Genomic DNA, 22883 nt, shown 5'->3' with positions numbered 1-22883 from the left:
AAAAAAAAAAAAGGCATGGGGGGATGTATGTGAAAGCAAAGAGGTAATCTGCAAAACTGGTTTACCTTAATGCCAGGTACCTTAGGGGCTCTAACTCCAGGCACCTTGCGCTACCACCACTTCAGAACAGGGTGAGAAGCTAGGCTATAGAACCCAAAACAAATCATACCATGAACTGCCTTGAAAATATCATCCTTCAGCTACAGAAGACAGCTGTAAAGAGATTTTCCTTGGCAGAAACATTTCTTTGGGCAACTCTTGCCACATGGCCTCCAGAATCCTCTGTCAATAGGGGTGTAGGGACAAGGTAGGCAGGACACACAGAGCCAGACAAAGGCAGCGTAACTGACTTCAGATGACTTGGAGATAGCATGACTACGCCACACAAGCCTCAAGGCTTTTTTTTTTTTTTTTTAACCAGGTCACTGGTTAAAAATGCTTCCGATCAGGTTAATTTCTTTACTCTAAAATGGAAAGGCAAGGCTACAGGTATACTCAGCACCTGCCTAGCAGTCGCACAGCCCTGGATTCACCTGGATGACCAGAAAAAAGAAAGGGAGGGAGAGAAGTAGGAGGGGGAAAAGAAACCATCTACAGCAATACAACACTGTCAAGGTGAAAATTCAAACAATGTCAGAGTACTCTGAAAAGTCTTCTTTTTTGTTTTAACAGGGTGTTGCTATGTAGTTCAGGCTGGCCTTAATGTTCCATCTTCTTGCCTCAGCTTCACGAGTGCTGGGATTCTTCTAACCTAATTCCACTTAGCACCATAGAGAAGACAAGGCCATTGACTATTACTTGGGAGAAAACCATAGCATCACAGAACCAAGTGGGGCAGATCCAATACTGACACTGATCCCACTGCTTCCAAACAGCAGAAGAACCTCAGCAGGTTGTCACCATCTAACTTCCTGTCTCCCCTACTCCTCCGTTAAACTTGGAAAAAAAACAAAACCAATTTGCTTGCTATTTCTGTACTCTACCTGCTTCTTTTCTCCCTCGTCCTCTTCCTTTCGCCTGGACTATCATGATCTCAGTTTCTTCTGTGGGAAGTTCATTGATTTTCTGCAAGAAGAGCTTCTCCAACGCTTCTGCCATTAAGACGATGTCATCTCCAGGCTGGGTGAGGAGACATGTGTGGTAGAGCCAGAAGCCCTCCCCTTCCCTGTCTCTGTGGACAGGACACCCAAGCCACCCCCTGCCCCAACGTGTGAAGCATTGTATTTACACGCTTACCCTGACATGGAGCCCAAGGGGCCACAGCTATATATGCTCCCAGGTGTCCCCAACAGGTGCCGACCCAGCATCTATCTGACATGCACCTCCTTATCTTACTGCTAAAGCTCTAGCCTGTCTGGGAAACCATTCTAGTGCCTTAAAAGCATCTACCAAGTTTTGCCAATTCCTGACAGGAGCTCTCCTTGCTTTAGTTGGCATATCTCGACTGAATTCACTATAATGCTTAAATTATACAGGATTTCCTGCCACAAATACTTTAGCAGGGCTTCAACAGTGCTCCCAATGTATCCCCAAGACAGCTTGGTGGGGTTTGGACAAGGCCCATCTCATTCGTACTGTTTTACGGGTCCCCACTTTGTCACTATGTCCAGAACATGCTGTTACCACTCAGCTCTGAACCAAGGGCCTGGTTCATACATTTCACTTTCACCTAAAAGTGGTGAGAGCTAAGACTTTACAAAACACAGTAAACTTCAAGAAACTCACCTACCCATCTCTTCTGGGCAATTTTACCCACTACACCAGCAGAGGTCAAAAGCTGAGTTCTGTATAGTGTCTCCCTCCAGAGTCGTTATATTTGAAAGGGTTGGTTTTAATCACTTCTGTGGTCTGAACTGTAAACAAATGATCTGGCTTCATGGCCGAGCCAAAAGGTTTGGCTACGGGGTTAGAAGTGGCTCTCAGGTCTACATGTAAGATCAAGGGGATACTCATCTCTATGGCCAAGATTTATCAATGGTCATGTCCACAGTTCCGAGAATATGACCCACAGAACAGCTGGGCTCTGCAGCCCACCCCACTGCACCCTCACTCACACTGACATTTCTGTCTGAGCATACCTCCTCTGCATGATTACAGTTAAGTAGGCTCTTCCCTGACAACTCATACCATCCCAGTGGACTATCATGGGCTGTCACTGTCTTCCTCACAGCTTCTCTACTAGACATGGGAAAGAACCAAAATCCCAAGGGTACCAGGGGTACATCTCCAGGCTCACAAAGCCAGCTTAAAGCGGCCAGTGCATTCCTCCCCACAAAATAAACACTCCCAGTCCCAGGCACAACTGAAGTCCCATCACCTCCACTTTCAATGGTGTCCTGCTATCAGACTGGAAACCCAGGTTCTTCTAAGCACCCCTACCCCTGTCCCTGGCCTCCTGACAAGTCCTCCATCTTCTCTACCTCCTCCTCTTCCCCCCGGGGCATCTGGACACCCACTCTCATAACTCACCTTGTTGTAGATGTAACAGTTTGTAAACATAGTGTTGAAGTCCTGGATACATTCCTGAGCATTCCAGTAATAGTTGTTTTCCAAGCGCTTCTTTATTGTTCCCATATCCATAGGTGTTTTAATGATCTTATAGTAATCCTGGGAAGGAGAGGGCAAAGACCAGTGTCTTTTATCAATGGTCACGTCCAGCTATCAGGAGCTATCCTGGGAAGATCGGCCTGTGGGTTTCATCCTAGGTCACTTCACAGGTAAACCCACAGAAGTATAGCAGAGATGGAAGCTCTCCCATAATGTCAGCAAGTGACCTCAAGTGAGACCCAAGATAAAGTGGACAGAGAAGGACTCCAAAACACCAGATGGCAATATGGAAGGAAAATGTGCAAGCTGCCTATTGCCCTATCTTGGAATAGGTTGTCTTTGTTGAACTTTAATTTTTTCTTTTATGTTAAAATATCCCCTAGGGCTGGGGATTTAGGTCAGCAGTTCTGCCGCCTGCCTCACTAAGCACAAGGAGCCGAGTTCGACCGCCGAGTACCCCCACAAAAATAAAAAAATATATATCCTTTTGTTCTAAATACGCAAAGCACACAGCCTTTATTCTTTTTTTTATAAAAAGCAGTTCTCACCCAGTGAAACAACCCATAGCCAGTCGTCTGTCCATACTACCTGAAATTTTACTTGTTCATGAAATGCAAATTCCTGTGTATCCACATCTGAATCCTCCTAACAATTACATTCCCTACTTTATATCACAAAGCAGAACTGTGAAGCGCAAATGTGTATCCTACATCCATTTCTTTCACTTACATGCAGGCTACCACTAAGGATTTATTAATATTCTCGCACAGCTGCACTACCCAGCTTAACTGCCAAAGGACATAATCTTTGCAGTCCTCAATGAAAAAATCCAGCAGGTACAGCCCACAAAGCTTCAGATCTTATTCCCCAAATATGAGGACTCAAGATGACCTATATAGATGTCTTAAAGCCTTTGAAATCAAACACTGTACCACCCTCACAACTTTTCTCTAAATCCAAACTACTCCAAAACACAAAAGTTTATTCTCCAAAATAGGTGAAGAATTTGGGGATAGCTCAAGCAGTGCCTGGGCAACCACAGAGAACCAGGGAGGAGTTCACAGAGACAGCAAGGCCCCTAAGTACTAATCAAGGTCCGGCCTCTAGGCCATACCTAACGAGAGGTGCCTTTTCTCAGGGCATCTCCTCCATGAGAAGGCCCCCCCGTAACATCAGAATTAAGTCCAAATGGGGCAACTAGGGTCACAAAGAGGCTGCTGTAGGAAGTGCAGAACTACCACTAGGAAGCAGCAGGGTCCTGGTTGAAAATGATGGACAGTGGGGTGTGAGTTGCTCTGACACGGAAATGAACAAATTGTGTTCAAGAGCTGGCATAGGTCAGGGCTCTGTCCCAGTAAAGACTGCATGTGCACACCCAGGTATCCTGGACAAGAGGTCAAGGGCCCTGTACTCAAAACTAAGACTGTCCACACTATGCTCAGGCCTCTTTTCCAAGCTCAAATACATCAGCCCCCAACAGAAATCTACATTTCATTCTGTGGCCAAAGTTCCCCAAGAATAGTATTCTGTATGTGCACTGGCCACAGTGGGTTCAAGTACCTCAAGGGCAAAGAAGACAGTGATAGAGAGCTGAGCAAGAGGGAGGTGGGATGAAAGCAGTGTTAGGGAGTGGGACTGACAGTGAGGGCAATGGGTTTCAGGCATGACAAGATGGACACACACAGGTAAAGCTCTTGAAGGCCTCAGAAGGCAGATATGGGGGGAAGCGTTTTATAGGAGGCAGGGGTATCTACTGATAGCTCCTATAGAAGAGGAAGCTCTTGTTAAGCTCCCAGAATAACTGGGTGATGCTGCTGCTAGTTGACCAGCCCTTCTGTCCACCCACAATGAGGGTTACAGGATGTCTTCACAGCATACAACCACCTTTCTCCTCTAGGTTCCCCGCTCTCCCATCACTGAAGACATTCGATCAGTGCCACCAGCAATCAGCCCCTTCCCCTGTCACAGCTATAAGGGGTACTATCAACAGTCAGAGACAGACCCATACTCTGCCAAGAGCATAGCAATCCCTCTGCTCACTTGGGACCCATCCCTTGGTTTCACCAGTCATACAACATCTGTCTATCTCACTAGTCAGTGCCGCTCCCACAGCCTCTCCTAGGATGCTGCTTCCTCAGAGATCTCAATTCTCTCAGAGCCCCCTTCTACCTGATCTGTGCTGGCCCAGCCCTCCAAGTCTCTGTCCTCATTTTGTTTTCTTACAATAAAATGGCTCCTCCCCTGTTCTGGCTAGATACTTTCCCTTTAAAGCCAAATTTCTAGAAATGGTGAGCTGGGCGTGGTGGCTTGTCAGGCATCACAGCTGGCTGTCTTTCTGGATCTCTGTCCATGCAGATATAGGGCCCTCTTTTGCTTCCACCCTTCCCCGCGCCAGTTTGTTATCCAGACATGTGGCACTCTCTCTGGCTGTCCCTTCCCTCAAGTTCATATGACATGTATGTGATGGCGGGATAGCACTGGACAACTGTCACAGGCAAGAAGGCCAAGACTAGGGTATTCTTATTTCATGAATCTGAATGGTTGGAGGGTGCTACGGCTGCCCCTCCACAGGCAGACCCAACTAATTCACTTGCCAGTGGGTATGGGTCCAGGTAGACAAGGGCAGCTTAGAGAAGTCCTTGATGCTTTAAAGAAAAGCAAAAATTAAAGCATCTATTTGAATTGCACCCTGATGTTCAGATAGGGAGATGGCTATGCTTACAGAGCTGTCTGCCAAGACATATGGGCAAATGGAAAACTCTAGGGAGAGGTCGAAGTTGCCCACTGAGGACATGGCCTATCTAGACACAGCCAGGGCCTCTTCTTCCCAAGTCCCTTCCATACACTCAATGCCTGTGAGAGAATCTTCTGAGTATTCCCATCTTGTGCAATGACTACCATGCAGCAAGCCAGTCCCTTTTAGTACAGTCTGATCAACATTTCTACTTCTGGCATGGTACACCACAAACCTTGAGAGGGGAAGGGTCTGGGACTGCCGAGCACTTTTATTTCAGCACACCTTGGAAACAGAGGTGAATCTGTGACCTCTTTTAACCTCTCTTTTTTCTTTCCTGAAGACCCCGATAATTAAGAAACCAGTTAATGTTTAAGCCACTTAGCTCCTCCTTCCCGATTCTGATTATCAGAACTAGTAAAACCATACACTCAAATGCCTTGTAGGTGCTGGCAGTCAGAGGTTTTGCCATAACTCCAACCCATCTCCACCCTCCCTTGGAATCTGTCCTTGTGAGGAGAATGAGGGTGGACAGAGGTCCTGAGCCTGGCCCAAACTACTCACAGGGAGGTTTAGCTTGACAGCGTCCACAGGCTGCTGGAAAGGCCACGCAAACTGGTGTTTCCATAGTGTCTTGAGCACCACTCTAAGCAAATATTGCAGTTGGTTGGTCTGTCTCTTGGGCTTGTTGGGGTTGGAGGTTTCCGGGGGTGGGGGGTTGGTGCTGGCTGCGTTGGCTGGCTGGGGTTGGGCCTGGGCCTGCGTTGTAGACATTTGGGAGGTTTCTAGTCCATCCCCCATTACTGGCAGATTTCTCAATCTTGTCCCAGGGCCGCTCTCCGCAGACATGCTACTGATCCCATCACATTCTTCAGCAGGCACTCTACAAGGAAACAGAAAAGTCCTATCAGAGATGAGGCAGTAGATGGGCACTCCTAAATCATACGGCCCCCTGGCTGCAGATTCCAGACTGAGCTCCCCTGGCATTTGGCGTTGGCAGAATCATTCTATGCTCTAAATACAAGGGCTCTAATACCTGCTGCCCTCCAAGGTTCACCATCCAGCAGAGAAGAGAGAGATGACCTTCCAACAGTGTGAAATAGGCATGGAGGTGAGAACCAATCAGAAGCCAGCAGGTACTGGGTATTAGGGAGTTCATCCGGGAGAAGGTATAATAAAGTCATGTTTCACAAATCTGCACATTCCTTTCCCCACCTGCCAGTATTCAGAGGACAAAGCCTAGAGTGAGAAAAAGTTTGCAAGTCCCTGAATTTGGCATTTACATTCAAATTGTTTGTATTTTGGCTCACTGAGCACTGAGGCAGGTCCATAATTCCACTTGATCAGCAGACTCCAGTCCTGCTTGACCTCGATGGCCCATACAACCTCTGCAGAGTGCTCAGAGCATAGCCTCAGTCTCAGAACATTTTCTTGGTACCGTAAATAATACATGCACGCTGATGAAAGAAATCATACAAAGTCACTGCAGATTAAAAGAAGAATCCAGGGCCAGGAATTTAGCTCAGTGGTTCCGCTGCCTGCCTTGCAAGCACATGGACCCGAGTTCGATCCCCAGTACAAAAAAAAAAAAGAATCCATATCCAACCTACCATTTTATTAACTAGAAAGGGGCACCTCCAGTGACAATGCCTTGCTTGCCTGCCATTGCTCGTTGAGCACCTCATCACCAGATGGGGCCCCTCATCCCTCCCTGAACAACCAATGCTGAAGGCACTCTGTAAACCCTGCTGCAAACATGCTCAAAAGGGCAAGTTTGCACACCGGTCCAGTTATTACAATGAGACAAACTCCAAGATACACAACTGTAATTTGGGGGTAAACACATTCTTAATGCAAGCACCTTCCAGAAACAATAACCCACCCTCTATTTATGGGGCTGAGAGTTCCAAGCTATTAATGAGAAAGAAAAAGAAAACAACAACAACAAAAGTCAAATGTGAACAGGCCATGCAACCTTTTGTGTCCTGCCTATTTACGACGTTTTTCTACAGGTAAGAAAAAAAATACTGCCAGCTTTAAACTCAACAGTATGTAGCTGGGGCTGCCTATATCTAACAAGCATCTCCAGGAATCAACCTGGAAGTTCAGTGGGGATAAGAAAACCTTTCTGGCTGAGGAAGTCAGCCAAGGAAGAGCTTTCAAAAAGGAGTGTTTTATGACCACCAGCAGGCAGAAGAACGAGAAAAGGCAGGGCAGGCTGGTTTGCTCTGTTGTAGCTTTCATTCTGGAACACAGTGAGTGGGTCGAGAAGCAGCTTTACACCTTGGCACTCTAGCTGCTGATGAATTATTATTCAGTCCAAATGTAATTTGAACCAAGGACATCATAAATTTCCTTACAAATGCAGTTCTGCCAAATTACTATTAAAAACACCATTGTGCTATGTAAAGCAACTCAGTAGTCTGTCACTGGCATTTGTGGAAAGCTGAAATTCTGGACACCAGGCAGGCTAGCAGCCTGGCATGCAGGTCCTGGCCATATGCCCACTACACTATGGTCCTGGTTGCAGGGTGAGCCCAAGGGAAAAAACTAACTTCGCCAGACAGAACCTTCTTTTTCCATGGTACTCTGGGGCTAACTACAGGTGCAGTCACCACCCAACTAGAGAACAATGAAAGAAAGCACTGCTCTAAGGAAGAAGTTGATATGGAAAGGAATCCGTGTGGGAGTAGCTCAAGATTATTTAGTGCCGATTCTGAAGGGGACAGGGAACAAATGTAACTCAGGAATCAACAAACGATTGTCTGGAAGCAATGAAAACTACAGTATGGACCTCACAGAGCCAATTTAAGAACAAAATCTTTGGTACGCTTCAAGAGGACAGGGGAGCAGTGAGACAGGAGCTGAGGACCAAGATGGGGTGTTTCCCTGAAGCAACTTATTTGCGGGTGGGCTTAGTGAATGATCACAAGAGCCTACAAGCACCTACATCACACACTACAGTGGTTTCTCTCATTCCCCCTTACCCTTTTTTCTTGGTGCTGCAGATGGAACCCAGGGCCTTGTGCATGCTAAATACATGCTCTATGACTGAACTCCTGCCATCTAGCCCCTACAATGGTTTCTAAAGGCTGATGTCTGACTGGGTGGGCCTGCTTCATGTATCAAGGATTCCCTATCCTATCGGGTATTTATGGAACAAGAAGTAACTGCTGAGTAGATAGACCTAGAAGAGTTCCGGTAAAGCAACAAACAATGAGGACCCAGACACAAATAATTCTTTTAACACAAAGACAGGAGCAAAAAGTGGCTTGGGGGGGTACTGGGGATCAAACTCAGGTCCTTGAACTTCCAAGGCAGGGGGCGAAACCACGGAGTTAAATCCCCAGCCCAAAAAGTGGCTTTTAATGATGCCAATGGCTCAGCAAGTGACTCCTGTCAGTCTCAAGAGCCCCAAGAGAAGTTTGTGTTTCCTTATATACCTCTTTTTACATCTACAAAGCTTAACTCCATTGGAATTTCCCTCAGAATATAGCAATCAGGATTTATATAAAGCGGGGCAGTGGAGAGGGGGAGAGCAAAGAGTTCCAGCAGGACTCTCTGAGTCTGTCAGGCTCCTTTGGTGACAGATTATAGACGTTCTCATGGCTTGTCAGGTACATTCTACAAACAGCATAGTTACCCAGTTAACCCACAGCTGCCTAGTAACAAATTAACGCATAGTTGCCCAGTTCTATATGGAGGAGTGGTCTCCCCTCTCACCTGCAACTGGGAGGAAAGTACATGGGGGCTACCTAGGAAATCATACAAAAGTGTGACTGTGTATGTGTACACAAGTCTGACAAAGAGCATGTCACTGCTGACCAGAGAGGTGCAGCACAGTGGGGCAGGCCATTCAAGAAGAGGCAGTGAACCAGAAACTGCATCCAGCTGTGCAAGGAATCTGTAGAAATCACTCGCCATCATTCCTGAGGTGACAAGAGAGATGAGATGATTTCACTACTGATGGGGAGGAACCCCAACCTCAGAGAGGGGTACACAGCCACCTTCAGAGAAACAAGCCAGGGCCTGAAGTAGTGCTGTGGAAGGATTTGCATAACTCTATCTTAAAGCCAGCAGGCAAGCAGGCTGGCTTTAGGTGGAGGATGTACTGAGCTCTGGGCTCAAGTTTTCCTACTTTCATTCTCATCCCGGTATTGATAAGGAAAGCCATAGTTTCACACTGATGCAATGTGAAGGCTGTACTGAGACATATTAGCAGACACCTAGAGAGAAATTAACAACTTCACTTTATTCTCATGGTATTTAACTTTATTTCCTTGTGAGGCTTTTAGCCTCTTTTCTTTCTTTCTTCTTCTTTTTTTTCGGTTTTTTGAGACAGGGTCTCACTATGTAGCTGAGACTGACCTGGAGCTCACTATGCAGCCCAGGCTGGTCTCGAACTCACAGCGATCCTCCTGCCTCAGCCTCACAAGTGCTGGGATTACAGGTGTGCGCCTCCACGCCCGGCGTAGCTTCCTTTCAAAGTAAGTACTATAGAGGAAATACAACCCATTTAAAAAAGAAATATCTCTAAGCATACAAGTATCAAACCAGGACTGGGGTGAAGTGACAATGGTAAGGGGACAGAGTACAAGAACATGCTGGGTGACTGGACAGAAGCACCAAGTAAGGAACTATACAGAAGGAGCAGTGCCAGGGGAGCTAAGGACACCAGTAGTCTTTTTAACCAGCACGTCCAAAGAGACAAGGGGATGGGTGCAACATGGCCCTGCACAAGAGAAGGTTCCTCCATGTACTGGAGAAGAATGAAACGGGAGTAGAGGACATAGTGAATAAAGCTAAAGAATGAAGGCCTCTGGGTGCTGCAATCAGACTTTTCCTTTTTTTTTTTTGGCACCAGGGATCAAACTTGGGTCCCTGCGTTTCCAAGGCAGGCGGTGGAACCACTGAGCTAAATCTGCTGGCCCCAGACTTCTTCTTTAGAGCAGCTGAGGAAAAGTACAGCTGATGCTGTATTTGGAGCAAATGCCAGGTAAGTGGCCACAGCTGCAGGTGGGATGAAGGCCCCACCTTGGAGAAGCTCCAGCCTCAGGGCAGAGTAGATAAGCAAGGACACAGGACAAAAGAGGGCCCAGCTGCATTCTTCCCATAAAGAGGAACCAACCCCAAAAACTTTCCATTAAAAGCAGTGACATTTTGGAAATCTCCAAGCAATGTCCCTGAGACAAGAGGAAAGCCAAGGTAGCCAATTTCTGGAGCTTTCTGGGCTGGCTATGCCTTTTCTCTTTCCAAAAAAGCCATAGCAGGCTAGGGATTTAGCTCAGTGATTCCGCCACCTGTCTGAAAAGCACAAGGTCCCAAGTTCAATCTCCTGTACGTTATTTTAAAAAAGGAAAAAAAAAAAAAAAAAAAAAAAGGCCATAGCAAAAGCCAAAGAACAGGGGGCTCCTGTGTGCTCTAGGCTGATGACTACACCTACCCTTCTTCACCTTCATGCCAGGGCCAGAAGGGGTCAAGGAAATGCAATTTTCTGTTTACAAGATGGACATTCCTCTGCAAAAAATCATTTATCTCATCTTAGCCATTATAAAAGCTGAAACTCATATTTGATACACAGTAATCCCAAAATCTTTACAACTTTCTAATATGTTTCTGGCCTCATTCCCTCTTTTTTGAGGGGTACTCAGGGGCTCTGAACTCAGGACCTTGGGCTTGCAAAGCAGGCACAGTGCCACTGAGCTAAATCCCAGCATGCTTCATTCCCTCTTTTAAAAATGGGTTTGGGGTGAAGCTCAATGCAGAGGCCCTGGGTTCTATCACTAATATAGCAAAACAAAACAAAACCAACCAACCAACCTAACCAGACACAAGATCCATATACTGAAATCAATTCCACAAGGAAAGAAACTGAAGACTGTCATCCAAATGTTAGGGTATCACATGTTCAACATACAGGCTGGTGACACACACGTGTAATACCAGCACTCAGGAGGTTGAGGAGTATCACCACAAGTTTGAGGCCAGCCTGGGCTCCACAGTGAGCTACATAGCCAGGCCTTGTCTCAAAATATAACAAGCAAACAAACAGACATACATATAGGTTGAACCCAAGAGCCACAAGTACCTTGGTTTCTCTTAAGAGGCTCTCAGGACAACCACCATCAAGTGACAAACACAACCTCCACAATGAATGTCACCAGGTAATGATGCTTGAGCAAGAGGGTCACCATGTACTACTGCCTGGAGCCTATCCTGACTACCTCTAGAGACTACACTGACCTGTCTGTCACAGGGCTGCTACACCCAGACATCCTGCATTTTGAGGCTCAGCATTCCCTGCACATAATCATAGGAAAGTGAGAAACTTCAAGAACCCATTCCTGGGCTGGAGGTATAGCTCAGTGGCAGAGCATTAATCTAGCATGAACAAGCTCTGACACACACACACACACACACACACACACACACACACTCCACACTGCTCCTACTGAAGTAAAAAGGAACATGAGGAAAACCAACCAGAACAGCTCCTCTCTTACAGGTCAAGGAAATGAGACAGCCAGGAAACTGAGGCTTAGAGCTGACTAGGTCAGCTTCTTTAGTAAATTCTTTCTATAATGGCGGTCATCTTTAAGCTAGGACCCCAGCATCAACGTTCCACACAACAAAGTCTCCTGGTCATTTGCGAACACCTGCTAGGAGGACACACACAGGCAGGCTGTGAGCTTCAACCAGCACCAAGTGTTTCCTTGACTCTACCTAGTGGCTCCTGATCAGCCGAGGGAAGGCCCACAGTGACTTTACTCCTCCTAGCATGAGGCAGTCTTGCCCTACAGTGACCACACCCTATGGTGACCTGTCATCCTAGGGCTTCCACTGGATTCTCACCTCCAGAAAAGAAAAAGACAAAGAAAGGAAGAGGCAAGAAAAGCAGCACTCACACTCACAATGTGGTAACTGCCAGACTGGTCAGTCACTCATCTAAAATACATGGCAGGTCTGGAAACTCAGCAGTGGATGTGATGCCCTCCTGAGTAAACAATACTTGGGTGAATGAATATCTTCTATGAAGTGCAAGGTTGCTTTGGACAGGGAGAGAAGGACCTGTGCTGATGTTGAGGGAAAGGGTTACAACTCTGAAGGAAAGACAGGATGAGACTGGGAACATGAGAGATTAGGTACATGCTTCTGTGGCGATTGAAGCAGAAAGGTAACAGGACTCCTAACCAATGTACTAACAGCACAAGCAAAAGTCTAGACCAGCGATGGTGAACCGATGGCATGTGTGCCACAACAGGCTGTTTGTTACCACTGAACACTCTAAAAGGTTTGCAATCATTGGTTTAGACAAAAGAGGCCAGCACATGTAAGGTGCTGACAGGAGGGCAGGTCAAAGTTTTACACCTAAAATATGAAACTCTCTCTCTTTTCATTCTCATTCTGACCTGTGGCCAAGAGCAGGAGCCACCTGTCACTATGCTGAGGTAGACAGATGAGTCAGGCAACATGAAGAGAATTTTCATCATAACCGTTTCCAGTCCAAAAAGGTTGCATGATCCAAATGAATGTTCTATTTATGGATCTACTCTCCAAGAAGTCCCGTAACATAAATTCCCAGAGGAGTAAGAAAAATATGACGCTAAGATAGCCATGGATAGCACCAAGATGCCCCAGTTTGCCATAGAAAAGCCAGAGGGGCACTGCAGGAACTACTAAGACAAAACAATTGATAATTTCAATGTTAGACTGCACTATCATTCTTTTTCACAACGCCATATCTTGTGATGCAGTTGTTATAATAAAAAACATATAAAATTATCATGAACAGGAAATGCAGAGAGCAGTGTGCAACTGACACAAATCCCATTAGGAAATAACTATGGTTATGTAAGGATACAATAATATCCTTTTTGAGTTACATGTTTCATATTTTCAACAGCTACACAGTTGTGGGGACATCAGTACTTACTCAACTGTTTATATATAGCGACTCAGTAAGCAAAAATGTTTAATATTTCATTAGACCTAGAAGCACTGTGAAAAAGTTGAAGTGCTTTAGGATGCTATAAACCAGAAGCTTAGAGAATATCTGAGTTAATGGAAATAAAAACAAAATATGTCTCGATGTTCATAGGCCTCTGATTAAGCTGCTTTTCAAGGATAGTCTTTGTTAGTAATTCATCTCCCATTTGAAGACTAGTATATAGCAGACAACATCACTGTGAACTATTCTTTTTACAGAAAATATTTTATTTCCTTTGCTATCTTTAAACTTGTTTGTAATCTTGCCAGTAGCACAGACAACTCAGAAGCCTTAATTTATAAAAATTTATTTCGCAAATTCAAAACAAGTTCAGAAAGCTTGAGTTTTTTGTTTTTGTTTTTGCAGTGACAAGAGTTCCTACTTGTAAACTGTGTGGTAGCAAACCCCATCCACCAGCTGCCCCCATCAGGTCCTGGTTCTCATAGTCCACTCTTACCACTACCACTAGCTCCTGTCCTCTGTGTGCGGTTTTTTTAGACAGTCTCACTATGTAGTTCAGGCTAGCCTTGAACTCGGAGCAATCCTCCTGTCTCAGCCTCCTGAGCGCTGAGATGACAGGTGGGCACCACCATGTCTGGCTTGGCTTCTATCCTTTGACTTGGCTTTCAGGAATGCTAGATGGGCTTTCTTCCTGGAATGTGGAGAATGGAGTTTGGCTAAAGAGGAAGGAAGAAACAGACAGAGCAGGCTAATTCTGAGGCTTTAAGGGAAAGCAAACAAAAGAAGAGAAAGACCACGCACAACTGAACTGCCTGGAAATCAGCAGACTTCTGGAAAATCAGTTCTCAGTTCTGTACATTCCAAGAAGCTGAGTAGGGGCCAGGGATGTAGCTCAGTGGCACCACAACTGCCTGGCAAGTGCAAGGTCCTGAGTACGATTCCCCATATGGGGATATGGATATATATATATATTTTTTTTTTTAAACATATTTTAGACAAGAAGCTGAGTAAACCAAGTGGATTGCGACCAGCTACACTTGTTCCACCTGAAGTTCTCCTAATCTCCCAGCCTATCTTAAATGATCACTGAAAGTGCCAAACCTTGTCCTGTTAGTTCAGGCCCATCTCCCTCCTAAAGTGACATTACACTGGCAGCAAGACGCCAGAGAAGGCAGGAGCGGTTGTAAAGACAAATGTTAGTAAACTGAAAAGCTTTCGGACTTCTCTCTTAAAACATGGCAACTATACTTAGCAGAATTTTATACACACCATCACCACATCCATCTGCAGGAGGCCTGGGAAAGCTTGCCAAGGTACATGTGGCTGCCTATGCTGATGATCTGTATTGAGCACTTGACCTGTATCAGTTTGACAGTCAAACCAATCCCTGCAAAGCAAGCAGTGGCATCATGACTACCATCCCCACACAACACAGAAGCATAGCATTCTGAATTGCAAGCTCTGCCCCACAGGTGCCTCTTCACCAAGCACAGGGACAACAACCACAAGGAAGCAGAGGCACCACTGACCAGAACCCCTGAGTATCCGCTTGGCCCACAACATCCACACTTCATGAATCCATCACTGGGAATACCTTCACTGCAGAGGCATCCGAGTGCCACCTGGATTATGAGCTGAGGCTCAGGTCAGATTTCTAGTAGTGGCATTTCTGAAGAATTTCACTCCTATGACAAATCAGAACTGAAACAACTCTCGCAGCACCTGGCCATCTGTTTGAAATGAGACTAGGACCATGTCTCAAGCAAAATTTGAAGTACAAGTCCCTGCTGAAGCTGTGGGGCATGCATCAAGGGACCTGATGGGGACATGGTTTAAACTTTTTTTTTATGCTAGGCAACACTGGCTGACCCCAGCCTGTTGTAAAAATGTAAGTTCACGCTTACATGTACCCACCCCCTTTTTTTGGTACCGGGGATTGAGCTCAGTTACTTGCACTTGCAAGGCAGGCAGTGGAACCACTGAGCTAAATCCATGGCCTGTATGTATGTACCCTTTTTTGTTTTTCAGGACAGGGGATTGAATCCAGGGCCTTCACAGTGAGCTGTATCGATTTTCTTTTTTTAAAGACTTGAGACAAAGTCTTGCTAAGTTGCCCAGGATGGGCACGAACTTGCAATCTTTCCCCCAGTCACACATACCTTTTAGACATAGGTCACCACACACACACACACACACACACACACACACACACACACACACTGTGAGGCTCCTGTGAGGAGGAGAGGTGAGAGAAGAGAATGGGGAACTCTGACTTCAGTTAAAACTTTGTAATTTCAGGCCAGGGATTTAGCTCAGTGGTGCCACCCCCTGCCTCACAAGCAGAAGGCCCAAAATTCAATCCCCTAGACAAAAACCAAACCAAACCTGTAATTCTCCATATTAGTCAACTTGTGGTATACCTTTATTCTGTCCAAGAATCTGCCGAAATGCTGATTAAACGCAAGCAAAAGAAAGTCCATTCCCCCACTGCTCCAGTGCAGTGGCTATTCACATTCATGACTATGGCTGTGTTTAATTGTGCAATCTGTGTCAGTGGGGAAACACAAACAGGATTACTTTTTCATATGACTGGCTAGGGCAGCTAGTGAGAACAGCTCTTGTGACATCAGCCAGACAGTGCTGCCTGGAGCAGAGCCAGTGGTCGTGCGCAGAGGCAGCTCTTAGAAGCCTTAATCCTTGTTCACAGTTTGTATATACCCTGCCCCCTGCCTCTTGGACCAGGCCAAGTGGGGACACTTCTTTACTTCAGACCTTGTCACTTGTCTTGAACCAGATGAGCCAAGGCAGAGATAAGCTGGCCTCCAGCAAGGAGGGTGAAACATACTCAAGCTCTCTAACCAGGGGACATATGCCAATAAGGATCTTTCAGAGAGAAGGACCAGGAGCCAAGTCTGGGCTGACTACAACCCAGCCAACCAAAACTCTAGTCCCCTTCCTTTAGAAAGCACTAAGCAGACCAGGTAGCTGGAGATTTAGCTGGGTGGTGGTTCCACTGCCTGCCTCATAAGCCTGAGTTCAACCCCCGGATGAGCCGCCCAGGTACAGTAAAAGGTTCTTGTTACATACCTATTATATCTTGTGAACCAAAGAAAACAAACATTACTAGACAAGATGGTACTGTTGTTACCAAGATAGATTATGTAAAGGTACAAATTTATACTGATGAATGTCATTATATTGTCTACCTAAAATGTACTAATAAAATTAATTTAGGGTCAGGGATTTAGCTCAGTGGTTTCACCACCTACTTCACAAGCGCACGGTCCCAATCTTGATCCCCGGTACCAAAAGTAAATAAATAAAATTAATTAGAAAAAAGAAATGTTAGACTAACACATTCTAGCAGGGGCAGCCTTGGCTAACTTTTACTATACAGGGAAATGAGTAAATATCAGCTGTGCAGGACATACTGTCATTCAAAATAATCCATTCTGCTGTCACCACAACACGAAAGCTACCACAGCCAAACAAACCTGTTTGTGTGCCAACAACTCTGGCCTGAGGCTCATAACCTGCAGCCCCTGTTCCACAAATGTCCAGTAATCCCAGCACTGCTAATATGTGGCCAACCTGAACTGGAGACCCTGTTTCAAAACCAACAAACAGAACAAAAATCAAGTTCAAAGTCCTCATGAGCTAAATTTAAACACACACACACACACACACACACACACACACACACACACACACATATATATAACATTTTCAGTACAACAAATATCAGAGAAACATACTAGTACCAAGTTCAATGCATGTGGTTGAGACTACACTGGGAATTTGGGACAGTAAGAAGAGGGAGATAAGGTGCAGATGAAATCTGCAAGCCCAATGACCAGACTGTCTGTGCCGGAAATGTTCAGAATACACCAGCCTGGCACTGTTTTATAGAAGTGGGAACAACACAAATTCACGAGTAGACTCATGAAATAGGAAGGATGACAATTTCAACTTTTCTATTCAGTTTCACTCATGGGGAAAGGGAAAGCATCGATGAATAACCCGGAGTAAACCGTACCCAGACACATTCCTGCAACCCACCTACTCTCACTGGGACAAAAAGGGTGCAGGGAACAAAGCTACACAAGTGCTTCCAAAGACATCATGACACTAAAATACCGGGGGAACTCTTTAGCTTGACAACAGAGAGCCCTTACTGAGTGGGAAAGCCAGGCCTCTGATGGCCAAGAGGAGGCATGGAGACACCCATGTGCCAGGAACAAATGTATCTACAAAGGGCAAGGACACACAATGACTCAGAGTTGAGAGAGTCTGGAGTCCAGTTATGTAAACGACAAAGCTGTTGTTAATGGGACAACCCTTTCTTCATCAATATTACTCTGCATCCTTCATTGTGAAGCTGAACTTTAAAAGAAAGTTATATTCAATCCCCGGTACCAAAACATAAAAAATAAAATAAAATAAATAAAAATAAAAGAAAGTTACATCAGTCAGTATCCAGGCACTCTTAAGTGACTCCATGTAAGATATTTTTGTCCCCTGACCTCACCTCTCATCAGGTATTCAACCCTAACTAGGGAGAAGGGAGAGCACCACTTTACTCAAAGAAAAGGAAATGCAGTAACACAAAATTAATTTCAAAGTTAGACCTCAAGGCTTCAGTTTATACAGTAGAGTAAAGATTAACTCAAAGACCATCTTAACTGCCAGGTTTATACTCAAAACACTCCCCAAAGGCACAGAAAAAAAAAAAACCTCTTCATGGAAGCCCTAGGGAATAGGCCAAGCAGCCTCCGCTTCCAAGCCACCCAGACAATCACTTGCACATGCCACTTCTAGGACTTCCTGAGCAAAATTCCATGTCTAATGTCCAGACAACCTAACCAAGGCAACACTCTCTTGATTTCAGTAACTTTCAGAATGCATAGGGGCTGTATGGGAACAAAACTCACATTGTTTCAGATGAGAACAGCTAACCTGGTAGGGAACTATCATTTTTCTTTTTATAAAGTTTTTGGGGTTTTTTTGGTTTTGGTTTTGGTTTTTTTGAGACAGGGTCTCATTGTGTAGTTCAGGCTGGCCTTGAACTTGTAGCAACCTTCCTGCCTCAGCCTCTTGAGAGCTGGGATTACAGGCATACACCACCATACCCAGCTACTTTTTAAGGCTGACACTGTTTTCAGTTCATCTCACAAACTTTCCACAATGCAGTGAAGCACCCCAACTCTTATACTAACAAGGATGATGAACTGGACCCAAAAAAAATCAGGCATATTGTCTCATCTGTATTTTTTGCTTGATACCCGTTTTCCAACTTCCTAAAATATATATGTATAGTTTTCCATCAGGAAATAAAGGGAAAAATCCTTTAAAGAAGTTTTAATGGGCAGAGGCTGAGTAGGAGTGAAACTCAGACCAAGAAAAGACACTCAGCTTGGTAAATAATGGACCCATCCTGCTTTATGAGGGATGTGTGGGGAAAGAGGCAGAGCCACACGCCATGACATTCTCCAGCTCTGCCCAAGTCTCATCCAGGAAGGAAGCCACTCTTGGGTTGTAATGCCTTCCCACATTAGATCCTGCTTTGCAGGATTGTCTTCTCCGAGGAACTGGGTCCAAAAGCCAGAAGGGGAGACGGCCCTCCTCCCATGTATCTAATAATGCAAATCAATCCTGAGCCCCCTAGGTGAGCAGAATCCCTTGAGCACCTCCTCTTCACCAGCTAACAGTGGAGGAACCAAGGCAGTGTGAGTCAAGATTGGGCATCAGGGACACTCACAGGCCTGAGGCTTCATTAGGATAGAGAACAAAAAAGACTACAGCCAAGAAATCACCAGATGACAAGCCTGAGTGTTCAGCAGCACAGGAAGAAGAGGTAGGTGAAGGGTATTGGCGGGGGTTGCTGCACAGAAGTGTAATTCCATACTCGCACAGTATCTGTGTGGGTCAACAGAAATCTAATGAGGTGACTCAGGCAATTTTTATCGGTTATACAGCCATTGATATATCTCCAGAACTTTTTTTCATACTGGAAAACTGAAAAACTGTACCTACTAAACACTAAATCCCCACCTCCCCACCTCCCCTGCCCGGGAACCCCCCCCAAAATCGGAAAGAAAAAATTCTATGAATGTGACTATACTAGGAACCACACTCAAGTGGAATCTCACAGTATTTATCCTTTTATGACTAGTTTATTTTACTTGTCATATCTTCAAGGTTCATCACGTTATATCATGTGTCAAAACTCCCTTCCTTTTTAAGGCTGTATGCACACATCACATGGTCCAAGGTAAATACACCAGAGAGAGAAGGGGGTTCAGAAATTAACTTTCAGTGAAGGTTCCAAAGCCTGGGCAAAGACCATCTCAGCTCCCCTTTTCTTATCATCAGAAGGTGAGGCTGGATCCAGCTATAAACTTAAGTGGTTTTTTTCCCCATTAAAAATTGGCTCCAGGGTAAGGGATGTAGCTCAGTGGCACTGCACCTGCCTGGCAAGCACAAATTCCTGAGTGCAATCTCTAGTACTGCATCAAGAACAAAAAACAAAACAAAAAAGCTCCTGGTGTTGAGGTGTAGCAATCATAGAGCACTTGCCTAGCACACACAAGGTTTGATACCACTGGAGGAAAGATTAGCTCTATCCCAGCTGTTTATGAAGCATACACAGAGGTCTGCCGAAACTACTGTTGCTGCCTTAAGCCCTCCACATCCTCAGGTAGATTCTCCCACAGTGGCACAAAACATGGCCCAGCTTTACAGCTTTCTCTGGTTCTTGCCACAGTAGCCATGCAGCTAGTGTTCAACAGGAAGATGATTATCCACGAATGAGGACATGAGCTGCTGGCCCCAGGGTGGCCACTACAGCAGGGAGGTGGGTGCCTTCTCCAGCAGATGGAGGAAGACAGAGTGCTGAACATGTGGCATGAATGAGCTCTTTCAGTGCTGGAGAACAGGACACAGCACCATCTGCTGGGGGGACTGAAAGGTCATAGGACAGGCATCAAATCCTTGGTCCTCCACAATCATGCAAAACTGATCAACCAGGCCTATTGTGAAAAGGTGACTGCAAGAGACACAAGTTCCCCAGCCCAACATGAGACTCTAAACTAACAAACCCAATTATAGTCCCTGCCTATAGATATCCAGGTAAAGAGAAGTGAAGAATTGCCCCAAAAATGCTACCTCTCTTCTACTGCTGGTTGTATCTGTTCAGTTCCCTTCTAAACTCATGCTTCTGTTATCTGTATCCTAGGTTGAGATGACGAGTTCTTATGAGCCAGAAGGCAGCCTGGTCCCAAAAAGGAAAATCTAGGCAGAGATGTGACAACATCTCCAAAATGATTCCAGTAGAAAAATCTGAAAATAGGTAAGCATTATTTCCCAGACTCAAAACCACTCCTTAGGACACACATATGTAAATACTAAATAACTTCTCTGGTGTGAGAAACTGAAAGAGTAAATAAGGATCAAACTGTATAATAGGGCTGGGTATTTAGCCCAGTGCCACCTGCCTTGCAAGCACAAGGGCCCAAATTAGAACCCAGCACCCCTCACCCCACCCAAAATGTATAATAGACAATGGGAAATAGGAAGAAAAGGTCCAAATCGGAAAGGGAATGGAGAGGGGTAGGGAAAGGAAAGAAGAGAAAGGAATAAATATGAGAGAAGGAAAAAAATAGAAACAAAGTCTTTGTAAATAGAAAGGGGTGGAGGGGTTGAAGGGAGGACAGGGGAATGGGGAAAACAATTAAGAGCCAAGATGTATTACATAAAGGTACAAATTCCAATGATGAATGTCACTGTACTATACACCTAAAATGTACCAATAAAATTAATGAATAAAAGAAAAATGGAAAGTCCTCCAATTCAAGTACAATAAATCTGTTAAGAGATTTAAAAAAAAAAAAATCTCTTGCAGCTAAACTGGGAGATGCTAGGAAAGGTGTGGCTCACCAAGGCACAGAATCCCCCAGTCCCTGGTTTCTGCTTATGGGTACCACCCACAGTCAAGTCTCTGCCTGCATAAGCGGAAAGGCACAGGGGGGCTACCAGTCAGTCCCTCAGCACAGGGCTCAGGGCAAGGACAGCTTCCAAAAAAGTGCCTGAAGGACAAAGACAAATTTATACTTTTGTTTTCAATTTTTGGAGAGATATGGCTTCAAGACAGGACAGACAAGTTACAACAACCTGACCTCCACAGGCCGGGGAGGGAGGTTTACATACTAGACGTTAAGAACCTCCAATGGCAGAGATGTGCATGCTTTTGAAACACAATGAATGAAGTCCTTAAAGACTTTACTAAGGGAACCAACTGAGATTAAAGGAGTTATCTCATCAAGCACCCTTCACAAATCCTGAAGACATTTTAAACCAACAAAGTTAAGAAACATGTAGATTAAATTATGCAAATGAAGGTAATGTTAAAAATTTAGTGCCCGACCAGCTCAATTCTCTTCAAAAAACAGCACTGACTTATAATGGAATTTTTGATGTACCTTCCTTAATCCTGTTTCCATGTTAGAACACAAAAATAGAACTTGTTTCCTTGGAGTTCACTGGTTGCCATAGAAACAGCATCAAAATGCGTTATATTTTCAGGTGAAGAAATGCAGCGCAAATGCTGAAGAAAAACCTCCATCAAATCCAGTACAAACCCAAACCCCTTTAAAAATAAATTAGGTGCAAATTACATCCAGACCACCACCTTAACATGTGCTCCAGGTCTGGAAAAAAAGGTATTTCACTCATTCATTTTTACTTACTTTTTTGTTTTTGGGGTACCAGAGATCGAACTCGGGTCCTTGTGCTTGCGAGGCAAGCAGCGGAACCATTGAGCTAAATTCCTGGCCCTATTTTTTACTTATAGAACATCAGTTCAGGGGAGACAACTGATCTGGTAGGCTGCCCTCCCCTCCCCCTTCTGTGCTCTGTATCTCCATGCTCTGGGTTCTTTCTCAAAGGGATAAAGTTCATCAAATATACATCTTCTTCCCTCTAAGTCATATAATTTTCATGTTTCTCATAATGACCCACATAATGAAACTCTAAGTGGCCCATCTCAAAGAGACTCAAATTCCTTCATGGTGTCAACTGTACTCTATTGGATAATGACGGATTTGATGTCAATTCAAGGGACTGGGGCCGGAGATTTAGCTCAGCGGTTCAGTGGCCTGCCTTGCAAGTGCAAGGACCCGAGTTCAATTCCCAGTACCAAAGAAAAAAGAAAAAAAGGACTGGGCACAGTGGTGCACATTTGTAATCCCAGCACTCTACGAAGCTGAGACAGGATGTTTTTGCAAATTTCAGCCCAGCCTTGGCAACTTAGTGACTTAGCAAGACCCTGTCTCAAAATAAAAAAGGGGCTGAGGAATAATACTAACAATAATGTGTTCTTTATAAAGAAAAAATTCTACTGAAATGGTATATGTGACCAGTCCTAGAAGGAACCAAAAGGAAAAGAAGCAAGCATTAAGGTGGCTCAGAACCCCTGCAAAGTCTTACATCAATGGAATGTGGTTAAGGGTTCAAGTTGCTCCTGTGATCCCACTACTGCTTATCACTCCCTGCTCTGGGCTTCTGATTTTTGCTGCTCCCTCTCCCTGTAAAGAAGTTGGTGAATGGGCCAGGGATGTGGCTCAGTTGCATTGTGCCTGCCTGGCAAGTGCAAGGTAC

The 22883-nt window shown here is 45.0% G+C and overlaps 1 protein-coding gene across 1 annotated transcript in view; it reads right to left on the bottom strand.

Annotated features, from left to right (window-relative positions):
- The window catches only part of Brd4 (bromodomain containing 4), a 33558-nt gene extending 27394 nt beyond the window's left edge, over positions 1-6164 (bottom strand). Inside the window, exons 1-3 of the mRNA XM_010640197.1 lie at positions 5846-6164; positions 2470-2607; positions 984-1119 (exon numbers count right to left, since the gene is read on the bottom strand). Of these exons, the coding sequence (XP_010638499.1) occupies positions 984-1119; positions 2470-2607; positions 5846-6130 (559 nt within the window). The 5' untranslated portion in view covers positions 6131-6164. The remainder of the gene's footprint in view (positions 1-983; positions 1120-2469; positions 2608-5845) is intronic.
- Between the last annotated feature and the right edge of the window lie 16719 nt (positions 6165-22883).

The sequence above is a fragment of the Fukomys damarensis genome, unplaced genomic scaffold, assembly GCF_012274545.1.
Source record: "Fukomys damarensis isolate Sample0158 unplaced genomic scaffold, DMR_v1.0_HiC HiC_scaffold_37, whole genome shotgun sequence".
Lineage (NCBI taxonomy): Eukaryota > Metazoa > Chordata > Mammalia > Rodentia > Bathyergidae > Fukomys > Fukomys damarensis.
Note: the sequence above shows the minus strand (reverse complement) of the source record. Positions and strands in the feature narration are given on the sequence as shown.